The sequence below is a fragment of the Lichenostomus cassidix genome, chromosome 19 (assembly GCF_008360975.1).
Source record: "Lichenostomus cassidix isolate B80296 chromosome 19, HeHo_3.0, whole genome shotgun sequence".
NCBI classification, from domain to species: domain Eukaryota; kingdom Metazoa; phylum Chordata; class Aves; order Passeriformes; family Meliphagidae; genus Lichenostomus; species Lichenostomus cassidix.
In genome coordinates this window covers 6,144,942-6,169,959 of record NC_139499.1, presented here as the reverse complement: position 1 = coordinate 6,169,959, position 25,018 = coordinate 6,144,942, and the positions used below count along the sequence as shown (strand labels likewise).

Genomic DNA, 25,018 nt, shown 5'->3' with positions numbered 1-25,018 from the left:
TATTGGCTGCCTGGTGCCGTACGGCGGAAGTGTTCCTGCATTCCGTGCAGGGCTGCTGCTGGGCGCCGCCATGGCGGTGCTGTCTGTGGCGCGGTGGCGGTGATGGCGCTGCCGGTGGCGGAGTGGCAGGGCCGCACCGCCAGGCTCTGGGCCGCGCTGGACCCGGCGCTGCGGGAGCGGCTGGCGGCGGCTTCGCTTCACGACGCGGTGCGGCTGGGCTGCGAGCTGCTGCGGTGAGCCGCGGGCGGGGAGGGTCCGGTGCAGGGCAGTGAGGGGGACTGAGGGAACTGGAGCATCTCTCTTCGTGTGTATAACTGGGGGACTGGAGCATCTCTCTTCGTGTGTATAAATAAATGGACTGTGTTGAATGATAGACTAGGCTCTGCTCGCTGATGCCAAGCAGTAGGCAACGGGCAGAAAGTGATACCCAAGAGGAAATTCCACCTGGGTGAGATTCTGCCTTTCTACCTGACAGGAGATTCGAGGTTGGCCTCTTCTCCCGGGCAGCTGGTGACAGGACAAGGAGATGTAGTCTTAAACTTCGTTCGGGAAGGGTTAGGTTGGATGTTATTATGAATTTCTTTGCAGAAGGGGTGAATAGACATTGGAAAGGTGAAGTCGCTGTCCCTGGAGGTGTTTAAGGAGAGATTGGATATGGTACTCAGTGCCATGGTCTGGTTGGCAAACTGGGGATCGATCACTGGCTGGACTCGCTGATCTCAGAGGTCTTTTCCAACCTAACTGATCCTGTGACTCTGAATATGAGGAAAAACTTCCCTATGGAGAGACCAGGCACAGATCGAGCGTGTGGAGTCTCCCTCACTGGAGATATTCCAGAACCCTCTGGACACAATCCCATGCCACTTGCTGTGGGATGACCCTGCTTGAGACCTGATGATTCCAAACTGATTCTGCTTTGCTGACCCCACAGGACCGAGGAGGAGGAGGAGGCTGCCCTGGTGCAGTTGTGCCACCGAGTGTGCACAGACAAGGAGCCAGCGGCTGCCAGCTGGTACCGGGAGCAGGGAAACCAGGAATTCGGGAGGTGTCAGTACCAGGCGGCCCTGAGGCTCTACTCCAAGGTAGGTGTGGCATGAGGGGATGCCCAGGGTCCCACAGCCCCTCACAGCCAAGGGGATCCCCAGACAGAGGGTCCTGCAGCCCCTCGTGCTTGAAGGGCTCCTGTGAGGGGTGAGGAGCAGCTCCTGTGAGGTGATCCCACAGAGGGGATCCCGCAGCACCTGCTGAGAAGGTGCCATGAGGGATCCCCTAGCCAGCAGCAGTTCTCTGGTCTCCACAGGCAGCATCCCACGAGCTTCCTGGCAGCCCCGAGGTGTCCATGTGCTTTGCCAACCGATCTGCAGCTCTCTTCCACTTGGGGCATTTTGAGGTAAGCAAGGCCAGGGCAGCACCCACCCCACAAGGTCCTGGGTGCCCCCGAGGTATTTGATTGTTAGAACAAGAGACAGCAGATCAGGTGTGCTTCCCAAGTTGTGCTTAAAGCATCCATCACTACTCTTTCTGAAGGTTTCCATCTTTTGTGTCAGGAGGCTTTGTTTGGGCAGCAGGTTGGTTATGCACATAGAATTTGCTGATTAACACACAGAATGTTTTCAGGAGATTGTCTCAGGTGGAATGAAAGAGCACAAGTCTCAGCTGGTTTTCAAGCCCATTTAAGAGGCCTTGTCTTTGTTCCTAGGTTTGTTTGGAAGATATTGCCAGGGCTGAAAGCCATGGCTATCCAGACAGGCTGCTGCCCAAGGTCCTGCTGCGGAAAGCTGAGTGTCTGCTGTGCCTGGGGAGGTTACAGGATGCACAGGATGCCCTTAGAGTGCTGGAGAGTAAAATTGCTATGAATGGGCTCAAGACTAGTCCTGCACACCAGACACTGTTAAAAAAATTAAGTCAGCTGAAGGTTAAATTACATGAGAAGCAGATGTGTCCAGAGCCTGCAGGAGAAGCACATGGTGGCATTCAAGGGAAGTCAGAGATCTGGGAAGAGAACAACAGTATTTCAGGTGCATCTGCATCTTTGAGCTTGAGCTTTGATGCAGAGAGAGGACGTCACTTGGTGGCTTCCCAGGACATCATGCCAGGACAGAGCCTGTTGAAAGAGGAAGCCTTTGTGAGTGTGCTCTGCCCTGGAGAGAGCCTTTCTGTGCCTCTGCAGGATGGTGAGACAGCGTGGGACACTCGAGCCACTAATGCAGATCTTTATTGTCATCGCTGTCTGAGTCAGCTGCTGGCCTCAGTGCCTTGTCAGGGCTGCAGCTATGCCAGGTACTGCAGCCAGGCCTGTGCAGACATGGCATGGCAGCAGTACCACAGGACAGAGTGTTCCCTGGGAGCACTGCTGCTCACACTGGGGGTGTTCTGCCATGTGGCCTTGAGGACTGTCCTGCTGGCAGGATTTGCAGAGGTTAGCAGGCTGGTGGGGTGGTCCCACAGTGGGGACAAGGACCTTCAGAACCCTGAAGCAAGATGCAAACATCCCAGTGAGGCACCAGATGCAGGAGCAGGTGCCAGAGGTATCCCTGGTTGTGACAGCCATGGTCACTACCAGAGTTCTTACCAAGCTCTCTTCCACCTTTTGCCCCACATTGAGCAGCACAGCCCTGAGCACAGGTTCCTCTGCATGCTCAGTGTAGTTGTTCTATGCAAACAGCTGCAAGCAGCTGGCCTGGAGGCTGCTGTGTTGAACCAGGAATCACCTCAGCAGTGGTCCAAGCCAAAGACCTGTGAAAAAACCTCGGATGGATTGTCCCCAGAGCTGAAGACTGTGGCAGAAGCCATGCTGAGGCACATGTTGCAGCTGCAGTGTAATGCCCAAGCAATCACTGTGATGCAGGAGCTGGGTAAGATAAAAACTTTTAAGCCCTACTGTGTTGTCATGGAATGGTTGGGGTTGGAAGGGACCTCTGGAGATCTTTCAGTCCAAATCCCATGCCCAGGCAGGGTTACCTGCAACAGGTGACACTGGGACACATCCAGGTGGGTTTGTAATATCTCCAGAAGTTCTTCCTCATGTTGAGGAACTTAGTGTTTAATTTATGGCCATTACTCCCTGTCGTGTCATTGGGCACCACTGAAAAGAGTGTGGCACCATCCCCTGACCCCTGTTTTTGAGGTATTTATATGTATTGATGAGATCCCTGCTCAGTCTTCTCTAGAATAACCAGAGTCAGCTCCCTCAGTCTCTCCTCATAGGAGAGATGCTCTAGACCCCTCATCACCTCTGTGGCCTCCACTGGACCCTCTCCAGTAGCTCCTCTTTTTTTTTTTTTCTGAGGAGCTCAGGACTGTCCTGTCCTTGTTCATCTTCCTTGTGTGAAGTGAAGAGATTGAATTATCAGCTGTAAAAAGCTCCCATTGCAGATGGAAATGACTTGTTTAAAATTTAATGGCCTGTCCCACGCTGGCCTGTTCCTTGGTGCACATGCAGAGAGTGTTTAGCTATTATTTATTGCAGCAATATACCAGGAACCTTTCTGCTGCTATCTGCGATCGGTCACAGTGCTCATTGCAGAAACTGTGTGGGTTTGGGAGCATTCAATCTCAACCTGCTTGGTTTTTCTCTGTCTTCAGGGCCTGGAGATAAGGCTGTTGTGAATAAGAAGCCTGTGAGGCTGGCAACAGCCTTCTTTCCTGTCCTCAGCCTCCTGAACCACTCGTGCTGCCCCAACACCAGCGTGTCATTCAGTGGGACAGCTGTCACTGTCAGGGCGTCACAGCCAATCCCAAGTGGCCAAGAGGTTTTGCATTGCTATGGTAAGCCCTGATTCTGTGTTTGTCTCAAGGCACAGACATCATTCACCTCTCCTCAGCGTGCTGATGGCTATATCATAATTCTCATGTAATTCTCATATAATGTTGCAGAGTCTGTTTAGCAGCCTTGATCAACGCAGCATTTCATCTCTTGAGCCCACCGTTAGATTTTCGGTCTTCAGTTATGTCCTCCCCAAAATACACCTAGTCTCAATTGTAACAAAAATCCATTTATTCTGATATTAAGAACTGTACCTGTTGGGAGATCCCTACCCTTGCCATCCTTTGCAGGGCCTCACCAGTGCAGGATGAAGGTTGCAGAGAGACAGCAGCTTCTCAGGCAGTATTTCTTTGAGTGTCGCTGCCAGGCGTGCCTTGAGGAGTTAGAGTCTGGTGCTGGGAGTGTGATGTCCATCAGAAATTCATTCTGCTGTCCCAAGTGCCGGGCTACAATGCAGGTAATTCTTCCATAATTATGATTGTGGAACTTACTGGGGTATGTAAGGCTTGGGTCTGGGAAAGCTAGGAATTAAAGATCTCAGTTTGATGCCTGCTCGGAAGCCAAAAGCCTCTGTGGAGTCAAGACAGTATTTCACTGTTTCTTCTAAAATCAAATAAGCTGATAACAATTTATTAAAAAGTCACTTTGTTTAATGCATACAACTGAGAAACAATTTAGCATCTCCCTAAGGCAGATGGAAAGTAAGCTTTGAGTTGAACATGAGCAGGAATGATCACAGAGGTGATTTCCACAGGGGGAAGAAGACACACTTCGTTGTTCAAATGAAGTTTGTGCAACCTCAGCCAGCAGAGAGAAGCTGTCGTGCCGTTTGCAGGACCTTCAGCAACAAATCAAGAAAGCTTTAGACCTGCTGAGACATGGGAAGGCTGGTAAGGCTCAGCTTTGTGCTCTGAGGTCAGGAATGGGGAGCTCAGGTCGGGACAGGACCATGAGATGGCACTGTTGCTCATGCCATTGGGGTCCTGTGACATGTGGCCTGGTGTCTCTGGGGCCTTCAGCTTTAGTTTTTTTATACCCCTGATCCAGGTGTTAATCTAAGTCACACGTTGTTCCATAGTAAAGCAATTAAATAAAAAGAAATCAGGATAACACGGAAGTTGGACATTCTTAGGCCTTGTTTTCCTGGAGGGAGTTGGGCCAACACTGGGGCAGAATAAGCAGAGGTGTAGATGAAGTCAGTGTTGAATCCTAACCAAATCCCAGTCAGCTGTGTAACATGCAGAGATGAGATTGGATTGATTTTATTTTGTGGATCATGGAAAACTGGAAACTGTCCATAGGGTAAATTTTATTACTTGTTTTTTATAGATCAGGCGATCAAAATGCTCCTGAAGTGTCAGATGGATGCTGGAAACTTCTTGTCTCCAGAACATTTGCTAATGGGAGAGATGGAGGATCATCTGGCACAGGTCTATGCTACACTTGGTATGGCATTGTCTTCTCCCTATGCCATGTTTCCTGAACTTTGAATTTAACATGACTAGTTTTTTCTTAGACTGGCCCTCTCATTTTTTTCTGGTTTTGACAGCAGGGCTCTCAGAAAGACCAAAACTGTGTTCCCTGCCCCAGTGAACAACACTGTGATCTCATGTTCAAATCTTTTGGATTTCCTGTCCTGGTTCTGTGGTTCATCACATTTTGATTGATTCTGTCAGATTCTTTAGGTGGCAGTAGCTCTATGAAATATTTATTCATTCCTCATTGTTTTGCTTTGTTCTGTTTTTCCCTCAGGGAAGTGGCAGGAAGCAGCCAGACACCTGAAGAAGAGCATTGAGGTGGTGGAAATGCACCATGGGCCATCAAGTGTAGAAACAGGCCATGAGCTTTTCAAGTTGGCGCAAATCCTCTTCAATGGGTGAGTTTGGTTTCATCCTCTGTCCCTTCCCTGCACCTCTCCAGTGTGTCTGACACAAGATCAAGGCACCTTGAGGGTGTCTCATAGGGACATGGAGCAGTCTGGCACAGCTACCAAAGCTGGCCATACTCCACTGGGATCCTCTTATACCTCATGACTGTCTTTGGAGTCTGTTTCTCTGCTTTGTGCCTGTCTATTTTTTTCTTCTGCCTGGCTCAGTTTACTGCCTGTCCAATTGTTTTGTTCTGTCAACTCATCACCCTTGGTGTTTGTACCTCAGTTGTATAATGTTGCTGACATCTTCTCAAAGGAGGGAGTGAAATCCTCTTGCTTTATTGGCAAGGAAATCCCCTGATTGCTTCTGAAAATCTCCTCACAACAACTCCCTTTAACCAAATTAATTTTAGCAGGAGCTGCAGTGAGGAAGTAGTGAGTACCTACATACTCAAAGATAATGTTTTCAGGTTTTGTCCATCTCCTTACCTTTCCCTCCACCTCATCCTCCCTTTGCAGCTGAAGCAGACACAATTTTCCTGCTGCTGGAAGGCACAGGAGAGTGGGATTTGTACCCATGAACAGATTTAGGTTTCTGTGCTTAAAGGCTGTGTAAGTCAAGAAGCTGAGTTATGTATTTTGCATGCTCTATTCTTACTATCTTCCCATTTCAGATTTGCAGTTTCTGAAGCTCTGAGCACAATTCAAAGAGCAGAGGAGATTTTGTCGGTGCACTTTGGTCCTCAGAGTGCTCAGATCCAGGAACTACAAGAGATGAAGGCCTGTCTGTCAGAGCTCCCCAGAAACATCCTTCAGAAGACTTAATTTCCCTGTCAAAGGAAGCTGCAATATGATCTGTCATCAAAGCTAAGTGTCATGTGGTAAGGTAGTCATGTAGTACAAGCTGGAAAATCATGTGTAACAGCAACTTGAATGAAGCCTTGAAATGCTCTTTAGTGAGCCTGTTGTAAATAAAATGACCAATTCTAACGTGAGAGGCCTGTGTGTGGTATGGTGGGAGCAGAGGCTGTTGTATAAGTTCTGTGTGTGGGTTGGAAACAAATGTTTGAGTTGCTTTTGTGTGAGATGTGACTCTCCCCTGTGTGGTACCCTGAGCATTGTGAATGTACAGTCATCCAGAGCATGCTGCCTTCTATTTTTAATGCTGTGAAGCACTTTCCTTCTTGCCACTGTCAAATGGAAATGGTTGGAAGGGGTGAGGCAACAGCCTGGGAAGTGCAAACTTGCAATCTATGAAAGGGGGCACTGCAGAACTTGGAGGGCTCCAGCACAGGTCTGTCAGTGATGAGGGATTCAGAATCAACAACTGGTTGGAAAATAGGATAGGGAACAATGCAGCATACACCAGATAATGCTTGCTTTCAGAACACAGAGCTGCATTCCTCCTCGGGGGAAACTGGGAGTGAAGGCACAGGATGTAGGCAGACAACTTTTCAAGGGAGAATACTTGGGCTTGCTGAGATTAATAGCAAAAGCTCTTTTATTGCAGCATGAAGGCGTAAGATTTGCAAGTTGTGTCTTCGTGCAGCAGAGCAGGGAGCCAGTATCCCTCCCAATAGCACCCTTTCCATTTGGGCCCTACCATGGCAGATTATTTTGAATGGATCTAAACACCCCTGGGATCCAGGATCTTGCCAATGAAGAGGAGGGTTCCAGTGGTATCATCTCTCAGTACAAGGAGGAAAGGTCTGTCCACGTGATATTCTATGGGGAAGGTCAGGCGAGCAGCATTGGCCCCAGGGTTTGGTGTGGATCTTTCCCCATCCTCACTAAGCTCCAGAATTGCCTTGTGTTGCACATGAGATAGCTGCAGAGGTTTGGCAGAAATCTTGGAGAAATCAGGTGATGTGAAAAGCGATTGGAGCCCTGGAGAAAAGAGAGAAAATTCCATTAGCTGAAGGCACGGATTGCAGATGGGGGAGCAGCACTGCTAATGCTGTGATCCAGGAGGGCAGGGAGCTTGGGGGAACAGGGAGCAGCAGCTTCCATCTGTTTGTACTGAGCTTCACCCTCCCCATCTCAGCAGCATTGTGTGAGCTTGGTGAAGAGATGTGACAGAAAGCTGAGAAGTCCTGGATGAAGGTGATTTGTTTGCTGGTGAAATCTCCACACCCTGACCTAGCTAACAACCCACCAGCTTCATATTCTGAGAGCAGGAAGCAACTTGAGCACTGCTTTGAGCCCTGGCAACCTGCAAAGGGAGGGTGATGTACATACTTGTCTCCTTTAGTGTGCTGCTGAGTGCCTCTTCGTAGTTCAGCTTTAGCTTGGGCAGGCTTAGCACAGCATGGACTGTCTTCAGCTCCTTGTCCACATCATGGACAAACTCAGAAGTGAGGCTTTCCTCAATCAGAGTCATGTTCTGGGTCACCTTCGTGGGCAGGAAGAACATGGCACTGATTCCCTCTGTCAGGGGCAGCTGGGCAATCTGCAAGGGCAGAAATAAAAGAGAGATTAGAGAGGGTCACATCCATAATGAAAAGTTTTACCCATCCTGTACCAGGCCTGAATCTCAGGCTGGAATCTCAGCCTTTCCAGTTAATATTCAATCTTTTCCCTGTTTTCTTTTATCTGACATGTTGCTTCCTGACACTTCTGCCTTTCTCCCCAGGCTTTCATCCATTCTTGCTCTCTCACCTGTTAAATCCTACAGGGATTGTGGGGGGATTCTCACTGGAACACCTTTGACCTCGTGCTACAGGGAAAGATTGGCTGAAAGAGGTAGAGGTGAACAAGTTTTGAGAGGTGTGCCCTGCCCTTCTTGCCCAACTTTAAGTCAAGCAATACAGGCTGGTAGGACCAGGGCATAATTTCAGTTTTGGACTGCTTGTCACATAGCTGGTGTAAAAGCAGGATAGCCTAAGAATCAACACACTGCCTTTCAAAATAGGGATTGCAAAAGTAGCTGATGGGAGGAGCAAGGCTGTCCTCTGGAATGGGTTAACAGGAAGGTGTAGCTGAACCTGCTCCTCAGTAGGTTTAGGAGATCTTAGGCAATATTTGCTCTCTGACCTTGCAGTTGAGTTCTGAGTCAAAACCATATCTCAGGATGGCTTTGGGGTCTGACATCATGGACACCTTCACAGTTCTGTCCTCATCCAGGTGGAAGTCCTGCAGGGCAGTCTTCTTGGTGTCAAACTTGGTTTTCCATGTCCCTGGTTTTTAAGAGAGAAAATGGAATAATGGCATATGAATAATTTTGTGCTTTAATATACACTATTTGTGCTTTATGAGTTGAGGCATTACAGGGATAGAAATAGAGTGACTGGAGCTACTGATTTACTGCCATCTTTGGCCCCTCCTTTTCATCTGAGAATTGGCTAAATGGCAAATAAATAATCAAGCCAGTGTATGGGTGGAGTAGCTATTGAGAAGCTGATGTCTACTTATGTAATTACAAAACTATTTTAAAGGGTAACAGTTGTGTCAATGCATATAAAGTGCTTCTCTCCCCACCCTTTATTTTGCTCCTTGTCTCCAGGCAATAATTCTCCAGGACACTGGCTTACAGCATGTTTTAGAACAGCTCTTTACTATCAAACTGTTCCTTCTCCAGTGGTAAAAAAGCTCAGAACACTCTGAGCTGTGCCTTCCTTGAATGGTAATATCCTGTCTCTGAATGGAGTTTTGTGACCTTAAACTTTCTTCTCTGGTTCTTACTGCAAACAGGTCAAGATTCAGCTTCCCAAGAGTAATAATTCCTTCCTCAGGACTATTTTTATTCAGGTAGTGTGTGGTTTTTTTTCTTCTTTACTAAACATTCTCAAACACTTTCTTCTCACACTCTGTCTCTCTGACAGTCTGTTTGCTTTATTGGAAGTGAGAGCATTCCTTCACATCTCTAACACTTAATGCTTAGTGGACTTTTTCTGTATCCAAGCACACAAGATTCTTACCCTTGAAGAAAGCAGCCCCAGCAAGGAGAATGCTGACATCTGTGGGCATGTCCTTCATGAACCTCATAATCCTCCCCTTTGTCTGCTGTCTGACCCAGTTGTTGATTTCTTGGAGGTCTAACTGGGTGTTGCCACTCAGTGCTCTCAGTCGCATCTTGTAGGACTTCTCGAGCTGGCTGTAAAATCCTGGCTTTGCCCTGAGTCCTGGGGAATGAAAACATGGATACTGCAGCTAGCTCCCTTATCAAAACAATCTCAAGGCAGCAGGTTGCAATCCAAAGCCCAACAGCAGGTCTCTCATGAAATATCTGTGGCTGTTTGTCTACAGAAAACCTGCTTTGAAGAAGAATATCTGAAGGCACATTAGGGAAACTGATCCAAAATCCTACAGCCACCCATGCTGGAGCATGGGATAACTCTTCTTCTGAAAACTGAAAAAAGGAGATAAGAACTCAAGGTTTGGACATAGCCATTCCTGCATCAGCCTTTGTTCTTTCCCCAGCCTGCTTTATGAGTGCAGCTTACTCAACCTATTGGATTCTTGGAACCAGCAGGTTCCAAAAGATAGCTCCTAGCATTCTCAGCAGATGCTTATTGCATGCCAGGAGCAGACATTTCAAATAGCTCTGCAAGGAATTAAACAAAGGAATATGGCTGAGTGTTATCACAAATAGAAAATGTGATCTGTGGTTCCTGGAAGCCAGCAACACCTGCCAGACAGCCTGGAGTGAAGGCAAAATCCTCAGCAAGTTTCTTTTAGGTCTTCTGTGAGTTAACTGTTCTGCCACCAATGTCTTTGTGTGCATGTCTGGGCTTTTATTTAAGTGCATGCAAACTTTCCAGGCTTTTTCTGGAGCAGCAAGAGCATTCCATGCCCTGCCTGCATCCTGTCTCAACAGGATGTCAGAGCCAGAGCTGTGAGTGCTGTGTTACTCAGTGTGTTTTTATATATATACCCACCAAAATAACCACTGCTGACAGTGATTTAGGTAAAATTTTACAGAGGGGAAGAAGGACTTTTACTTTTCTCCAAGATGATCCGGGAGGCACTTTTCATGCTCTTCTCTGGCCCAGTCACACTGCTCAGCAGGTCCTTGTAGGTGTCATGGACCTCAGCCTTGTTGAGCAGGTCGTAGAAGAGCGCGCGAGAAATCACGTTTTCCGTTCTTTCTCCAGCCCCTGCCAACGACCAGGAAAACATCAGGGAAGGGCTGTCAAGCCAGAGGGTGCTTGAAGAAATGAGGCAAAGAACTCACCAAGTGAGAGGCCAGAAAGTGCAGTAGCCAGGCTGAATGGAGACAGCAGCACGTTGGCCGTGGCTGTCCGGCTGGACTGCTGGCGGTACAGGTCATAGCCGAAGTTGGAGACTGCAGCTGCCAGCTTGTTCACAGGGCTCTTGTAGAATGGATCTTCCTCTTCCTCGCCATCAGCTGTGGCAGAGTTCTAGCAGGTACAGGGAGTGCTTTGGTTAGACCTGCATTTGTGGTGAGTGCTTCAAAGGCAAGCAGCTACAGATCTGTGATCTACAGAAATATTGGCTTCATTTTACAGAGAGTGTGGGAACAGTTACTTTGAGGCCAAAGGCAGCACTGAGTTTGAAATTCTGCCTCCTGGTCATCCCCTGATGTAACTACTGTGGTTTTATCCAGGTAAAGCAGGAGTTAGTCTCATTATGTTGCTAAATAAAATCCTAGTAGTTTAGGAGGGTAGTGCTTAATCCTTCGGTAAGGATCTCTAAAATTAAATTCCCCGTTCCACACCTCTCTCCCTTGCTCTCTGCATCTTGTCTCCTACTCACCTGCTCAGCAGCTGAGTTCTGGGCTCTGTTTGGGACAGTTAAGAGACCCAGGAAAAGGAGAACCACTGGAGTCTGCATGCCTGGACCTACAGAGTAAGAATATGACAGAGAGAGTTTGAGCAAGCAGGTAAATACATCTCTGCCACAGCTATTTGCTGTACCTGGTTGTGACAGGAGCTGCAGTGACAGATGCTGCTGCCTGTCCTTCCAATTGTGAAACACACACCTGATCTGAGCCAGGTTTTCTTCTCTAGTTGGAAGAATTCAGCCAGACTGGCTCTAGTGACTTTAAAACTGGGCAAGCACAGGGTGTGGGTGTGCCTGAGCACTAAAGCAGATGTGTGTGGCCCAAACCACACTGGTGCTGGCAGTCACTGAGTGCCAAGGTCCAGAAAAGCACCAAATCATTGCTTCTGAGTCTTAGGGTTCAAAAAAATGCAAGGCTTCATTTATAAAAGGCACCAAATCCATATTGTTGAATGGGGGAGAAGGCAACAGTGACTGGTTACTGCTTTGTTACACAAATTACCTCACTCAGGCAACAGTTTGATGTCTGTTGTGTCTACATGTACCTGTGTCCACCCTTTCCTTCTTATTTTGCAATTTGATAAAGTAAAATAGAAGAGCTTTCTTCAAAGATAATAAGGAAATGGGAATAAATACCAAATGCTGGGCCAGACCTGGAGAAGTGAAAGAGAGAACTTGGCTTATTCAACATTTTTAGTGGAGGTGGCAGAGAAGCACCAAACTCCCCAAAGCTGTTCCTTCTTTGGAATCCACTTTTCATCACTCCAGTAGTGGGATGAGTGGCCCTTCCAGACAGATCTGCCTGGTCCAGAGGGCACTGAGTAACCCAGGGTTTTGCTGTGGGTAAGCCAGAGCTACTGGAGTGTCCTTCCCCCGAGAACAGACGCCACCAAGGCTGGTCTGAAGCAATGTTTAGATAGATTCCCAGAAATTAAAGGAAGAGGGTTGTATTTAACTAACCCCTGTCATCCAGGCAACTAGAGAAATCAGAAGAAGAACATGTGTTTCAGATTAACTTCAGCTACAAAGAAAGCCTGCTGCTAGAAATACACGTGGCGACAGCAGCCCCAGTTCAAGACCCTGTTCAGGCAGTGAAAGGCAATTCTCTGTTTCCCTTCCCTGCCTTTTCTTCTGGAGGCAGCTCCCCCTTGGAGAAAAAGGCATCACAGTGGAGGTTTTTAGCTTTCATCTATGTTCAGGCAGTGTAACACAGAAGTGGTGCCCTCTTTCCCCTGTGCACTTTCATCCTGCTGCTATCCCAGGAGCTGAGTAGGTGATGTTTCTGGTGCAGAAGATGAGGATCAAGAGGATTTACCCTCTGGCATATCTGGTGGTGTGATAGTGGATATGATGTTGGGATTGCTCCTATGATTGCAGAGTTTTACAATGAACAGGCACCACGCTGGAAAAGAGATGGCAGAAGCCCTGCATGAGTCTAAGTTAAACAGGTTTTAGTGAGGGCTCTGAGGGGATGCCTGGACCAAGCTGCACTCTTGCCTGCTGAGAGGAAGAGGTTTGGCCCAGTCTAGCTTAGAGATGAAGCTTTTCCATGGAGCATAACCTTTTCTCTGAGGAAAAAGAAAATAATCTCAACACAACCTCTGCTTCCAGCTACACTGAGCTCCTGGGAGCATGGGAGCGGAGATTGGTTTTGCAGATTGTATTGTTTTTGCCAGTACTGTCACCAGCTTCATATTTCTCAGGCTTTGCCAAAAAAGCAATTTCCATTTAAAAAAGACAAAGCCTTTTGCGTTTGAGTTGGCCTGAACATCTGGATTCTATTTGTATTTCTCTTAGCACACGGCCAGAAACGCAGAGAAAAGAATTTGGTTGGATCAGAGGTGGGATGGTTTCAGGCATGATATTAAACTCTGTGGCTGCCTTGAAGGAGAAGAGAAGGAGCAGCAGCGTGTGATGTTACAGTCAAAAGGTACAGGAAGAAAACCTTGAGAAATGAGCTGAGAAGGAACTTTGTGTCTGGGAGTTGTCGATTTGTGAAGGCCTGCAGGTGCAAAGGAAATATTTTACTCTCCACCTCCGATGGTACAAGTCTCTCACATCATTTATAAACACTGCTGACTTTGGAGGTGCTGTGGAACAAGACCCATGAGTTCAGACTGCTCGTTCTGCTCATTCCACAGCATCCTGGAGCATCCTGCACCCACCAGCTCCAGAGGATCTGACTGCCACCAAACTTGTTACCATCACAGACAAAAAACATGTTCCCAGTTGCAAGGCAGATGCTTGAGAGGCAGAAAACCCACCCCAGTTCCCAAGCACAGCTCAGCCCTGGAGGCAAAGCTGGTGCTGGTGGCTCCCAATCCTTGGTTAGGTCTCCTGGTGGGAATCCCACCTGCAGGAGAACCATTCTTCCCATTTCCCAGGTCCTCTATGAGCTGCCCAGCCTCAGCCCCTGCCCTGTGCTCCCCTGGCCGCTGGCAGTGGCACAGCCAAGCTGTCCCTTACCTGGGGCTCCTCTCTGCCGCTGCTCTCGGGTCTCCCAGCGGGTGTGAGTCGAGGACAGTGCGGGTTTGGTGCAGCCACATCTGCTTTTTGCTGCTTCCCCCAGCCCAGCCTTCGGCAGGCTTCAGGTTACATCTTCCCAGGGCTCTCTTAAAGTGCTCTGCTCCCATTTTCTGCTGCTGCCACCCTCGAACTGAATTGCACTGATTTTTCAACCCTTTTTTGGTTTTTTCCCCCACCCCCCAAACAAAAGTACTCCCCGTGCTAAGGGCAGCCTGGTGGGTAAAGCACGGATTGGAAAGGCAAACACTCCCTGCCCTGTTGGAACAAATCTTTTATTCCAGCAATTCTGCCATGGGTCACATCAGGGAATTCCTTGTGTCTCAGAGGTATGGTTAATGCAGCAGTGCTTCATGGATTTATGGATTTATGTCCAGGATTTAATGGAGAGACTTATAAAGTGGAAACAGGATTCTGTTGTTTGAGGCAGTTAAGATGCTGGGAACTGCTTGTATTCAGTGGTAGTGACTAGTTAACAAGAAATCATTAACTGGCTTAAAGTTTTTGGCTGAAAAGAGAGAGGCTAAAAAGCCAAGGACTTGTTAAAAAAAGGAGATGAATTAAGAGAATCTTGTAGAAGCTTTCAGAATGATAAATGATATGGAGAAAGGGAAGGTACAGAGGAGTTTTATTATTCTTTTCAATAGAAGGCTCACAGGGAGCACCACCCGAGCACATTTAAATCAAGGGAGTGTAATTTTTAATAAGTATTAAATTGTAAAACCCATTATAGCTAGATATTGCAGAAGATGGAAGATAAATAGATTTGAGGGTTAAAAAAACCAAACCAAGCCAAATTAGTGGAACACAGGTCCCCTGAAGACTACCAATGGTCAGCTGGGCAATACAGCCAGAGAACATTTGGTTTGCCTTGTCCCTTGTCATTCTTGGTTTGGCTTTTTTTTCCCCAACCATGTACTGGTTACTGGAAGAGTCAGGATGCTGGGCTAACTGGACATGTAGCTAACCTGATCCAGCTGTTTGCCTGTTTGGAAATGCTGGAAAGGCAGGGATGTCAGAGCCCCCAGGCTGGGCTCACTGCCACCAGGTAACGAGGTGTGTGGGCACTGAGCTCATCCAGGCCCTCAGCAAAGGGGAAAGGATGGGCTTAGAGATGCATTAGCTGCTGCTTTTGCAAGCCAGGAAAGTAAATCAGGTGTGCCCTGTGATTAGTCAGTGCTTCAAATGTGACCCTTCCTAACAACAAGGGTAGCAGCTCTGCTTTCAGCTGCTTGTCAGCTTGCTCTGTGCGAAATCATCTGCAGAGAAAAAATTGTACTTGTTATTGTTCCATTCTCAGGCCAGGAATGGGGGTGTTGGCTGTGGAGATGTTTTGTGGTGGTTTTTGTCTCTTTTTGATACCTTGTTTACGGTGTTAGAATGCTCTTTATGGGAGGACCACATGAGAAGTTTTTATGTCTCGTCTCTATTTTCAAATGAAAATCCATCTGTTTAAATACAGGTTTGGTTTAAAACCATTTAAATCAGAGTGGTAGTTTCATGGAGTGTTATTATAGACCAAAGCCAGCATTATTCCTGTAGGTGAAAGGTATCCCTGAAATGGTGCATTACACTCATCTAACAAAATCAGATTTGTGAAATCAATACAAAACATTTTCCTGTTGTTCTGGTTTGGGTTCAATATGCTCTCTGACAGTGTTCACCTCTGCTGTGGAAGTGCTGGTGATATGAATTTGCTCTAGGTAAGGAAAAAAATACATCTAATATTAAAGGTACTGGCACTTATTTGATATTCTGAGCCAGTGGTGCAGATGGATAGAGCAGACACCCTGTGCTAGTCATGTCTTTTCAGAGTACAGCTCCGTCAAAATGAAAGCTTTAGCAATGCAAAGTGGAAATTCCTGAGCAGAAACATTAATATTACTTTGCATTTTACAAACTGCCTCTTCTGGAAAGTCAGTGGAGTGAAAAAGAGTCTTATGGTTGGTGTAACTGATAATTTGTTGAGCGAAGCACAGTCATGGAGGGCTGCTGTACTGTCAAATAAGATGAAATTAATAGTTTGACAAGAATAGCTTGGAGGAGGAGTGATGGCAGCAAGACAGAAAATAGGAAATAAGAACCAAGCTGTTCAGGAAACTGAGAACAAGGGAAAAAACTTTATAAAAAGGGGAGCTGGAGGGCAGAGGCGTGAAAAGGGAGACTTGAGCTTCAAATTTTGCAGAGGTTGCAGTGCAACAGGGTGGCATTCAGGGAGGTTACAGTAGCCACAGCAGACTTACCTAAGGCATGGAATGGTATTTCTGAATGTTAGGAATGAATCTGTACAAATAAATAAGCTAAAATGTTCCCTGTGGGCTAGAGCTGTGCCCTGTAGTAAGAAAGGCTGAATTCTTGTGGGTTTACTTGTTAAAATTGCACAGCCCTGTAATTACAGCCTCTTTCTGAAGGGTATGTGTCATTATGTTGGTTGGAGGGGTAGGCATTATCTTCAGCCATTCTTCCCCTTTTAGACCGGCAGCAATGGATAATTGGAGGCTGCAGCCAGGACTTTTTATTCCCCAAAGTCGCCTGAATCCCTGAAATTCGTGGTTAGTGAGTCAGTCCTTCTCTTATGCCAGCAGATGGTGCAGACTATTCAGGGACGGAGGCTCCCAGAAGCATTCTGCTCCTTCCTTTGAGGGAAGGCAGCCTTCCCAAGCGAGGAAAACACTGCCAGAAGGATGGCCCTTGGGCTCTGTAACTGCTGCTTTGCAGGAGCAGAGCATCAGCCTTTTTGCCCAGAAGCTGAGGGGGTTTGGAAGCAGAAATTACTATGGGCAGGAGTTGTTTTGCACAGAAGTACTTATGAGTTAGGCTTGTGTTTTTAAGTGGTAGGATGGCTTGGTTGGGTGGAGGGTCCCCAAGATTCTTTGAAAGAATCGTAAAATGATTTGGGTTGGAAAGGACCTTAAAAATCATCTTGCTCCAACCCCCCTGCCGTGGGCAGGGACACCTTCCACTATCCCAGGTTGCTCCAAGCCTTGTCCAAGCTGTCCTTGAACACTTCCAGGAATCCAGGGGCAGCCACAGCTTCTCTGGGCACCCTGTGCCAGGGCCTCATGAGCTTTTGGTGCACTGCAGCACTGGAATAAGGACCCATCTCAGGGGGTGTGATGAGCTCTGCCCATCTCAGACCAAAGGGAAGCTGTAACAAAACATTGTCCTTTGCCAAAACAGGGCAAAAGCAAGTGACATTCAGCTACAGGTGTCCAAATCTGTCCTCCTTTCCCTGGAAGCTGTCCCAGCCATCCACAGCATTGGAGTATCCCAGTGAAGAAGAAACCACAGATAACAGATGCCAGATCAGCACCTTTGACCTTCTGAACAGATCCCAACAACTGACAGGTTTTACCCAAGAGAAGGGTTTAGGGTTGGTACATCCTTGCTTATCCCTGCATCACTGCTCACAGGCCAAACACCGTCCTGACCCTGTGCCACTGAGCTCCTGCCCTAATTCAGGGAATTCTGCCATCTCAGTGACCCAGAGAGCATCCATTCCCTGCACACTTGGCAGGGGAGATGCCCAAAACTTGTTGGACTCGGTCCTTGGAGAGTCTTTACAGATTTGCCATTTCACCTCCCAGCCCCTGTTGTCCTCTGTGACAAGATGTAGCAAAAAGCAAATCCTTTGCCAGAGCCCCTCCTCTCTTTCCTTCTCTCATGCCCAAATTTTTTTCCTCCCAACCTTTGCAATTACTCAATTTCTGTGCCTTCCTCCTTTCTCTGTTGGGTCCTTCAACACAACACCTTCAGCAAATGTATTCTGCTTTATTCTTTATTTATTCTGCCAACATAAAAATTACTAAAAAACACTTTATAAAATATGCCTTGAAAAATCTAGCATTACCCAGCCTCTAGAGGAAGGGCTGGAGAGAAGGATTTGTATCATAACAAGGATCCAAAGGGAGGGTTTTCCTACTGCAGAGCCTCCTACATCAGATCCAAAGAGCCAAGGAGTGGGAAAAGGGAATCTTTGAAAAGATCCCATGCCTGGAAGTGGCTGTGACTCATCCTGGGGAAGACAACTGGTTTCTAGTCCAGTTGCTCTAGAGGTCGTTGTCTAGGTGGGCACAGATGGCTTTCAGAGGAACACTGAGGGAGAAATGTTCCCAGGAACTGCGGAAGGAAGAGCCACATTAATATATCCCTGGCTGTTGTCCAAGCTGCCAGATGCTAATGATGATTCCAGGCTACAGGGGACTCTAATACGATCTTAATAAAGACTCTAATAACAGTCTGGGGACAAGAAAGTCTCCCTTCCATGACTGAGAGCCCTGGAAGGGAAATCCAGGCAGAGCAAGCTTGTCAGGTTCAGCAGAGGGGAGCCTGGAGAAGCTGGAATGGGCTATTCCAGGACTGGTCTAGGGATCTGTAAAAGAAAACAGCAAGGAATTGCCTCCTGGGGGCTCAGAGGGAGGTCTCTGAGAGCAGGAGGTCTCTCTCAGCTGGTCCAGAGGGTCAGGCAGGAGGCCCAGAACACTCAGGCTCTGCCCCTCTCTTATTTGGGCACGCGGTGCTCGTTGGCAGCTGTGGCTTCACGCGAGTCCTGTGGCTCTCGGGGCTGGGGAGCAGCATCAGGGTTGGGGTTCTGGACACTGCCTATAAAAAGTGGGATCCCTGTTTCGTCCTCAAAGATGATGAAGACAAAGGGCCTGTCTAGGCTGAAGGCAGAGGCTGAGCGGGACAGCGCGACGCTGGTGGCAGCAGACGCTTCCACCCCATCTTCTTTAAGCTCCAGGGTGGACTGGTGCTGCACACTGGACACAAAGAGAGGCTTCTCCGTGATCTTGTGGAGATTTGGGCTCGTGAACAGCTCCTGGAGGCCTGCAGAGAAATGAGACCAAGTTGGTGCCACCAGCTCTGAGTTTTCTCAAAGCTGTCTGAAGAAAGCAATTTCCTGATCTGTTGCTCCATGTGCTTTCCACCATGGAGGACTGGAGAAGTGACAGGCAAGAGAAACAAAAACTCCACCTCTTTGAGAATAGTAGTGTAAGAACTTAAAGTCATCCTTAAAAAGGAGCAGCAAGTCTGAAGACTCTTTCTAGCTAGGCTGGAAACACTTCTGCAGAGATTATTTTTTTAAGCAATTCTGCAAAACAAAGTGAACTCTTAAATTATTCTCATCTGGAATGGCAGCGCCTGGTGTTTTATTTCAGCTCCAGGTTTTGTGATCTGCATTTTTCTCTGTTGGCAATTTCCATGTCCTGGACACTGTATTAAATGACAAAGTAAGATACCAAGACTGATGCACAGGAAGAAGTTGGTCTTGGCTATAAGTGGGGAATAGGAAGAACTCGTAAAGCTTGTGAGGAGCTGTGAACACTTTCTTCCCTGTAGTATCATCTCGTTGGAGCAAAACATTTGGTGCCAGGCAAGCAAGGAGTAAGGAGGAGGAGAGGGAGAAGAGATGGGAGAGTTTGGAGTTCTGGAGCAAGCTGTGAGGCACAGCTTTAGAAACAAGGGTGGCAGGTTTTGGTGTCAGCGAACAGATTGATCAGCTCCACTCGTTCTGTGCAAACCCTGCTAGAGGCCTTACCCAGTTGACTGAGAACGTGGCTGAGCTCCAGCTGGTAGTCCAACTTTATTTTGGGGATCTTCACATTGGTGGGCACCTCTCTGGGGAAAAGCCTGCACAGTTGTTTGTAAGGGAAGCTCTCCAGCACATGAGAGGCGTTCCGGGTGTACTGGTTTGGTACAATAATCACAAAACTCACATTGCTCTTAAAGGGAAACTTGGCCACCTGGAAATAAAGCCAACCAGAGAAGACTTTAGGGGAAAGGGAGGAAAGTCCAGAAAGTGATGGTTTGAATTCAGTCTTTTTCTAATTGGTCCACAGAGGTACTCCTGCTCTTGGATGAAAAGGAAGGGATCTGATTTCTCCAGAGGACAATTTGTTGGAATAACAGCTTTAGATTTTAGTATTAGCCACTGGCTGGTAAAGATTGAGCACATGGCAGAGGGGAAGCCCACATGCACAAACTTACCCCACTCTGGGTTCTGAAGAACTCCAACAGCACATTGTCTGAGGGAATTCTTTTCCGTATTTCCTCATTTATCTTTAACTCAGGGATTTATAACTCTATTAATTCCCAGTTAGTGGGAATATCTCTTTGTGTTTTTTCCTCAAGATTAAAAGTGAAGATTCAACATTCTTGCTGGAAGCAAGGACAAAGGATTATTAAATTTTTGCGTGCTGTGCCTGTTGAAAAAACATTTGGTTTTTTTGGAGAGACTGCTTGTAGTTAGTAAAATACCACAGCAAGAGGAAATTCCAGTGAAAATTTGCAATGCTCCTGAGAGATCCCTACCTGAATATCCTGGGACTCCAGTGTAAACCAGCTCAGGGGGTACTGGTAGGCTTTCATCATCTCAACTGGGACCACATAATTATTGTCAAGGTGGAACACATCCTGCCCAGTGAAGCTTGCATTAAACTTATTCCTCCAAAACCCTGTAAACATAAAAGTTTTGAAAGTAACAAAGTTGAATTTGGGTAGAAAACCAGAAACTGCTGAGCTGACACTCCTCCTATCTTGAGTTCTCTAACAAGGCTGATAGTTACCAGGGAAGTAAAAATACAGCAAAAAGAAAGCTGGAAGAGCCCTAACAGCAAGAAACTCTTATCTTCCAGAGAGAAACTATGGAATAACAAAAAGAACATGGATTAATCCTCATGCCTCAGCGTGGGAGACTACTGAAGGCTATGGAGATAAAAGAAACTGTGTTTGTGCTTTGAAAAATGGGGAGTATTTCCTCTGTGCTGCAGAGGGGGAAACACTGCTCCAAGACCAAGGTAAAACGTTTGTAGATTTACACTGGAAGTGTTTGGTCTGTGCTCAGCCCTCAGGGAGATAAAAAAGGAAGATGTGACTGACCACTGTGCTATAGTCAGAGAGAAACCCACAGAAACTGCCTCTGAGCTCTGTGGTTCATCATTTAGGTTGGAAAAGACCTTTAGGATCACTGAGTAGATGAGCAGGGACTGCCTGGGATCCTGAACCAGGAGGCAAAGATACTGCAGGTCCCACCTGCTGCATTCTGGCTCTGCTGTCAAGTAACATTTTTAGCCCTTGTGAAGCAGTTGGGAATCATTACTGTAAAGGAATCTAAGCAAGTGGAACAGCAGATGCACGAGAACAAGCAGATTGCCTAGCAGGAAGCAAGGAGAGGAGATGCTACAGGGCTTGCAGAAAACTGGAGTTCTAACTATTTCCTCTTGGAAAATAAGGAAGGCCTGTGGAGCTCACCGTGGAAATAGATGGCATTGAGCAGGAGCATCACTGTGTTAGCAGGGAGCTGCTGGAGGAAGGAGGGAATTTGCCCATGAGTGGCTTCCTTGACCCAGCTGTTTATGGCTACAAGGTCATCCTGGCTGATCCCAGACAGGGTCATGGGCTTTGCTCCGTAGAATTTCTCTGAATCCTCCAGGAATTTCTGTTTCACCTCAAATCCTGGCAAAGGGGAAGAACGGTGGGAAAGGTTCGCTCAGCGTGGCGTGACACACCCCAGGAGGAGGAAATAGGGGAAATAGACATGTCCAGTGTGCTTCCTTCACTCTCCATGCCTGGGAGGTTTATCCTACACTAGTCCAGCCCCTCTGACTCCACCTCTCACCTTTCTGCAGGTACAGCCGTGACCCAAGGCTGAGGGTGGACTCTGTGAGCCTCCTGCGAAGGATGCCCAGCAAGTGGTGCAGGCAGGGCACTGACTCCAGGTGCATCACCTCCAGCAAATGCTTCTCTGTCTCATTGGCTGCTCCTAAAAATCAAATTCCTGTTAGGTCTCATGCCCACGGAGTGGAAAACAGGGATGCTACCCTGGCTGCTTCTTGTTAGAAGCATGCTGTGCCTCACAAAAGAGGCTGGGGAAATCCGAGAGACTGAGCCTCAGAGGGCAGCTTCAATTGTAATCATGCTAATTAAAGCTGCAGGAGCGAGGCTAAGTGGAAGGGACTGTATTTGATTTTCATTTTGCAACACTGGTTGCTCGTGCCTCAGGGAGAGGATCTGGGGAAGGGCAGGAAATGGTGGTTTTGCCCCTCAGAATTACCCAGTGCCAGGTGAGACAAGGCGAGGGCGATGCTCAGGGGGGACAGGACCACGTTGGCTCTGTTGGATTCCCGCTGCACCTCTCTCAGGAGATCAATGCTGAATCTCATCAAGCCATCTGCCAGCTTCTGGCTCTTCTTCCAAGTCATCTCACAGTTTTTTTCTCCAGCCTCTCCTTCCTCTTCAGGAGAGGCATTTTCCCCGGGTGAGTTCTTTCCGTGACAACCCCAAGCCCCAGCCACAGCTTCATCTGAGTTCCACTCATCCCTCGTGTCTGGCAGGTTGGTGGTGAATGGTGGCATGGATCCATCATTCCCCTGGGAGCTGTCATAAGTGAATTCTACCAGCTTTCCCTTCGGCAGGGTTGGGATGTCTGCCGGCAAAACCGACTGTGCGATTCCACCGTTTTTCAGATCCTGGGGAGAAACAAGAAGGATGGCATTGGGAAAGCAGGAGCACAGTGAGAGCTTCATGGGCTTTTACTGCACACCTAAATGGGCTGAGAAAACCAGAGAGAGCCACCTCTGCTCTGGTGGTGGTTTTGCTTCAGTTTGCCTTTAACCTTGAGGAGAAAAGAACGTCTGTCATCCTCATAGCTAGTTTTCCTCTCCTTTTCTTATCAGCCTCATCCTATCCCAGGAGAAATTGCCAATCCCACAGCATAACTTCAGCCCCCTTGGGTGGAACCAAGCACTGCTTACCCTCAGCTTCCCATCTTTGTCGAGGAAGAGTTGCTTCTGGTCAATGGCATGTGCCAGCTGTAGGAAAAAATCAATAAAGTAACAAAATCAGGTTATTTTTTATTAATTTCCAGAGTCAGTCCTCCCTGCTCCCACTCCAATCCTGGCTGTAGCAGTCCCCACAAGGCAGGATTTTGGGATTCAGACCCAGGGGCAGTGGGGTCTGACATGGGGAGGTGGAAGCGAGGAGGAGCTGGGAGACACTGCAAACTCTGGATTTGTTTAGAAAGGGGTCAGGCCAGCGTGGCACAAAATAAGGGATCCTTCAGAGAGAGAGCAGGGGGGGTTTTGCAATCTCAGATCTGACAGGAATCCAGATATAAAAGCGGGACAGGGAGGAAAACCTGCTTTTAAAAAACCTCCTGTTAACTCCTGAAGGTCACGGTCACTAAACACAGTTGAGGTCAAGTTTTGGAAGGAAAGTTTCTACAGAAATATGAATAATAAGAATATCCACTGCTATTTTAGCTGGGTAAAAGATTAGAAACCTTGCTGGTGATCCCCCTAGCAGTGTCCTCTACCTCTCTGCCTGCCAGGGTTTTTCTGGGTGGTTTTTGCCCCGGGGAGCCACCACAGTGCCCTCACCCTTTTCTGGAGTGAGCAACTTACCCTCGGGAGGCTGTGCAGAGCAGCCAGGCAGAGCAGCCCCCAGAGGAATCCCATTTTCCTGGAACAGAAGGACCAGCCGAGAGAGGAGTTATTTCCAGCTGCCTGGCAGCAGCGAGCTCAGCCTATTCAGCTCTACAGGGAGAAAATTATCAACCTGGCCAAACAGGTTGGCACAGGAGCTCGTGGAGAGCAGCAGGGAGATGAACAATGCTGCAAAGAAACAGCACAGGGCTCCTGGGGTTGGTGCCAAGGCAGGGAAATCAGAGAGGAGCAGGGACCAGCAGCGGATCCTGCCTGTCTGACCCTGCTGCCCTGGTTTCTCTGGATTGCAAATGGTATTTCCCTAATCAGTGCTGCACACACTGTGCCTCTGGAAGGAGACAAGAGCCTCTCTGCTCCTTTCCCATGGAAACCAGCGAGATACAGGCACAGCATCCTCAGCTGTGCTCCAGGCTCTTGGGAGAAGGGCTACTGACCTGCAGGTGCTCAGCAGGTGCTGTCTCGTGGGAGGGAATTTGCAGGTGGGAAGTGCAATGCCAGAGCATTTCCCAGCAATATGTCCTGGAATGGGGAGTCCTCCCCTTCCCAGCACTCATCTTCCCCCTCTGCTGGCAAACCCCACCTCTCCGTGCTCCAGTTCCAGTGGGAGCAGGGCTTCCAGGGTCATGGACAAAACCCCACCCATTCCCTGGCCAGTGCTTCACCCGGCCACTTTTCCCTTTCAGACACAAATAAAATATCTTCTTCTTCTCATAAAAGCTCCGTGCCAAAGCCCAGCCCCCTGCATGGCTTCCATCCTTAATTCCTGGGGCTGCTTTCCGCTCTCCAAGCAGTCCTCACTTCACCCAAAACTGCTGGGCTGAGATCCCACTGGCAGAAGCATAACTTGAGGCCATTTCATTCCCCCCTTCCTCACCCCAAATCCTGCAGCCACATAAAACCCCAAATGCCCTTTTCCTCCCGAAAGTGGTGGTTTAAAGGTGGCCACCCTTTAACTCTCTGCCAAATTCACCCCCCTCTCCTCGAGGAGCATTGGAGGAGCCTCATTGCTATCAAATCCTTTGATTTGCCCCTATCTAATTTCTATCAAATCCTTTGATTTGCCCCTTACCTGAGCTTGTTGATGTCCACGTTGGAGGTGGCAGCAGCTTTAGCCTGTCCAGCAGCTCTGCATGGGACACACAGCTCTTGTCCAGCCTCCCCCAGCAGCGACCTTCGGCACCACCCCCTGTTTGGGAATTTGGCAGGCAAATATTGACCTACAGCATCCGGTTAAACATTTGTTTGGGGGAGAAGAGTGAATTTGTTGTGCATTTGGAGATGGGGACACACTTTTGGGCTGCTGTACCCTCAGGACAATGTTAACACTGAGTTTACCAGATCCCAAACTCCCATCAGCAGAAGTAACTTGCAAGTTGCTCCACTTGCCATACATTCCCCGTGCTGGGAATATTGTCTTTTATTCACAATCTTTAGTGAAAAAGCAGGGCTCAGTATTTAAGGCCACAGGGCTCTCTGGTTTGGGAATTTTCTTTGCTGAAACCCCCAGCTCTTCACCCAGGCAGCTGCCCACAGGAGGCTGTAAGGCCAGGCTGAGCTGAGCCAAGAGCTGCTGGTCACTTCTCTGGGGCACAGCACGCTCCAGAGCTCTCCCAGGGCAGCTGGTCCCAGTGCTGGGCTCCAGGGCATGCACACACCGCTGGGGCACAAAGGAAA

General features: G+C 48.1%; 3 protein-coding genes across 5 annotated transcripts; 1 reads left to right on the top strand and 2 right to left on the bottom strand.

The window, feature by feature from the left end:
• Positions 1-53: 53 nt before the first annotated feature.
• Positions 54-6,631, top strand: SMYD4 (SET and MYND domain containing 4). Of its 2 annotated transcripts, XM_085078217.1 has the most exons (10): positions 54-233; positions 932-1,082; positions 1,301-1,390; positions 1,700-2,855; positions 3,586-3,768; positions 4,057-4,223; positions 4,521-4,656; positions 5,096-5,212; positions 5,519-5,642; positions 6,311-6,631. In XM_085078217.1, exons 1-10 carry the CDS (start codon positions 103-105, stop codon positions 6,459-6,461), a joined length of 2,406 nt encoding a protein of 801 aa, XP_084934343.1. In that variant the 5' UTR covers positions 54-102; the 3' UTR covers positions 6,462-6,631. The 2 variants fall into 2 exon arrangements, with proteins under 2 accessions (XP_084934343.1, XP_084934344.1); XM_085078218.1 differs by lacking the exon at positions 1,301-1,390.
• A 488-nt stretch (positions 6,632-7,119) lies between these two features.
• On the bottom strand, positions 7,120-13,995 carry SERPINF1 (serpin family F member 1). Its single transcript, XM_085078219.1, has 8 exons — positions 13,845-13,995; positions 11,352-11,437; positions 10,810-10,996; positions 10,577-10,732; positions 9,554-9,757; positions 8,670-8,812; positions 7,875-8,085; positions 7,120-7,523 (listed from the first exon to the last, which is right to left on the bottom strand). Exons 2-8 carry the CDS (start codon positions 11,427-11,429, stop codon positions 7,264-7,266), a joined length of 1,239 nt encoding a protein of 412 aa, XP_084934345.1. The 5' UTR covers positions 11,430-11,437; positions 13,845-13,995; the 3' UTR covers positions 7,120-7,263.
• A 3,670-nt stretch (positions 13,996-17,665) lies between these two features.
• SERPINF2 (serpin family F member 2) lies at positions 17,666-24,548 on the bottom strand. Of its 2 annotated transcripts, none has more exons than XM_085078229.1 (9): positions 24,414-24,548; positions 23,303-23,360; positions 22,655-22,711; positions 21,955-22,369; positions 21,520-21,663; positions 21,153-21,356; positions 20,214-20,356; positions 19,441-19,645; positions 17,666-18,728 (listed from the first exon to the last, which is right to left on the bottom strand). In XM_085078229.1, exons 2-9 carry the CDS (start codon positions 23,354-23,356, stop codon positions 18,403-18,405), a joined length of 1,548 nt encoding a protein of 515 aa, XP_084934355.1. In that variant the 5' UTR covers positions 23,357-23,360; positions 24,414-24,548; the 3' UTR covers positions 17,666-18,402. The 2 variants fall into 2 exon arrangements, with proteins under 2 accessions (XP_084934355.1, XP_084934356.1); XM_085078230.1 differs by lacking the exon at positions 24,414-24,548 and adding an exon at positions 23,779-23,886.
• Between the last annotated feature and the right edge of the window lie 470 nt (positions 24,549-25,018).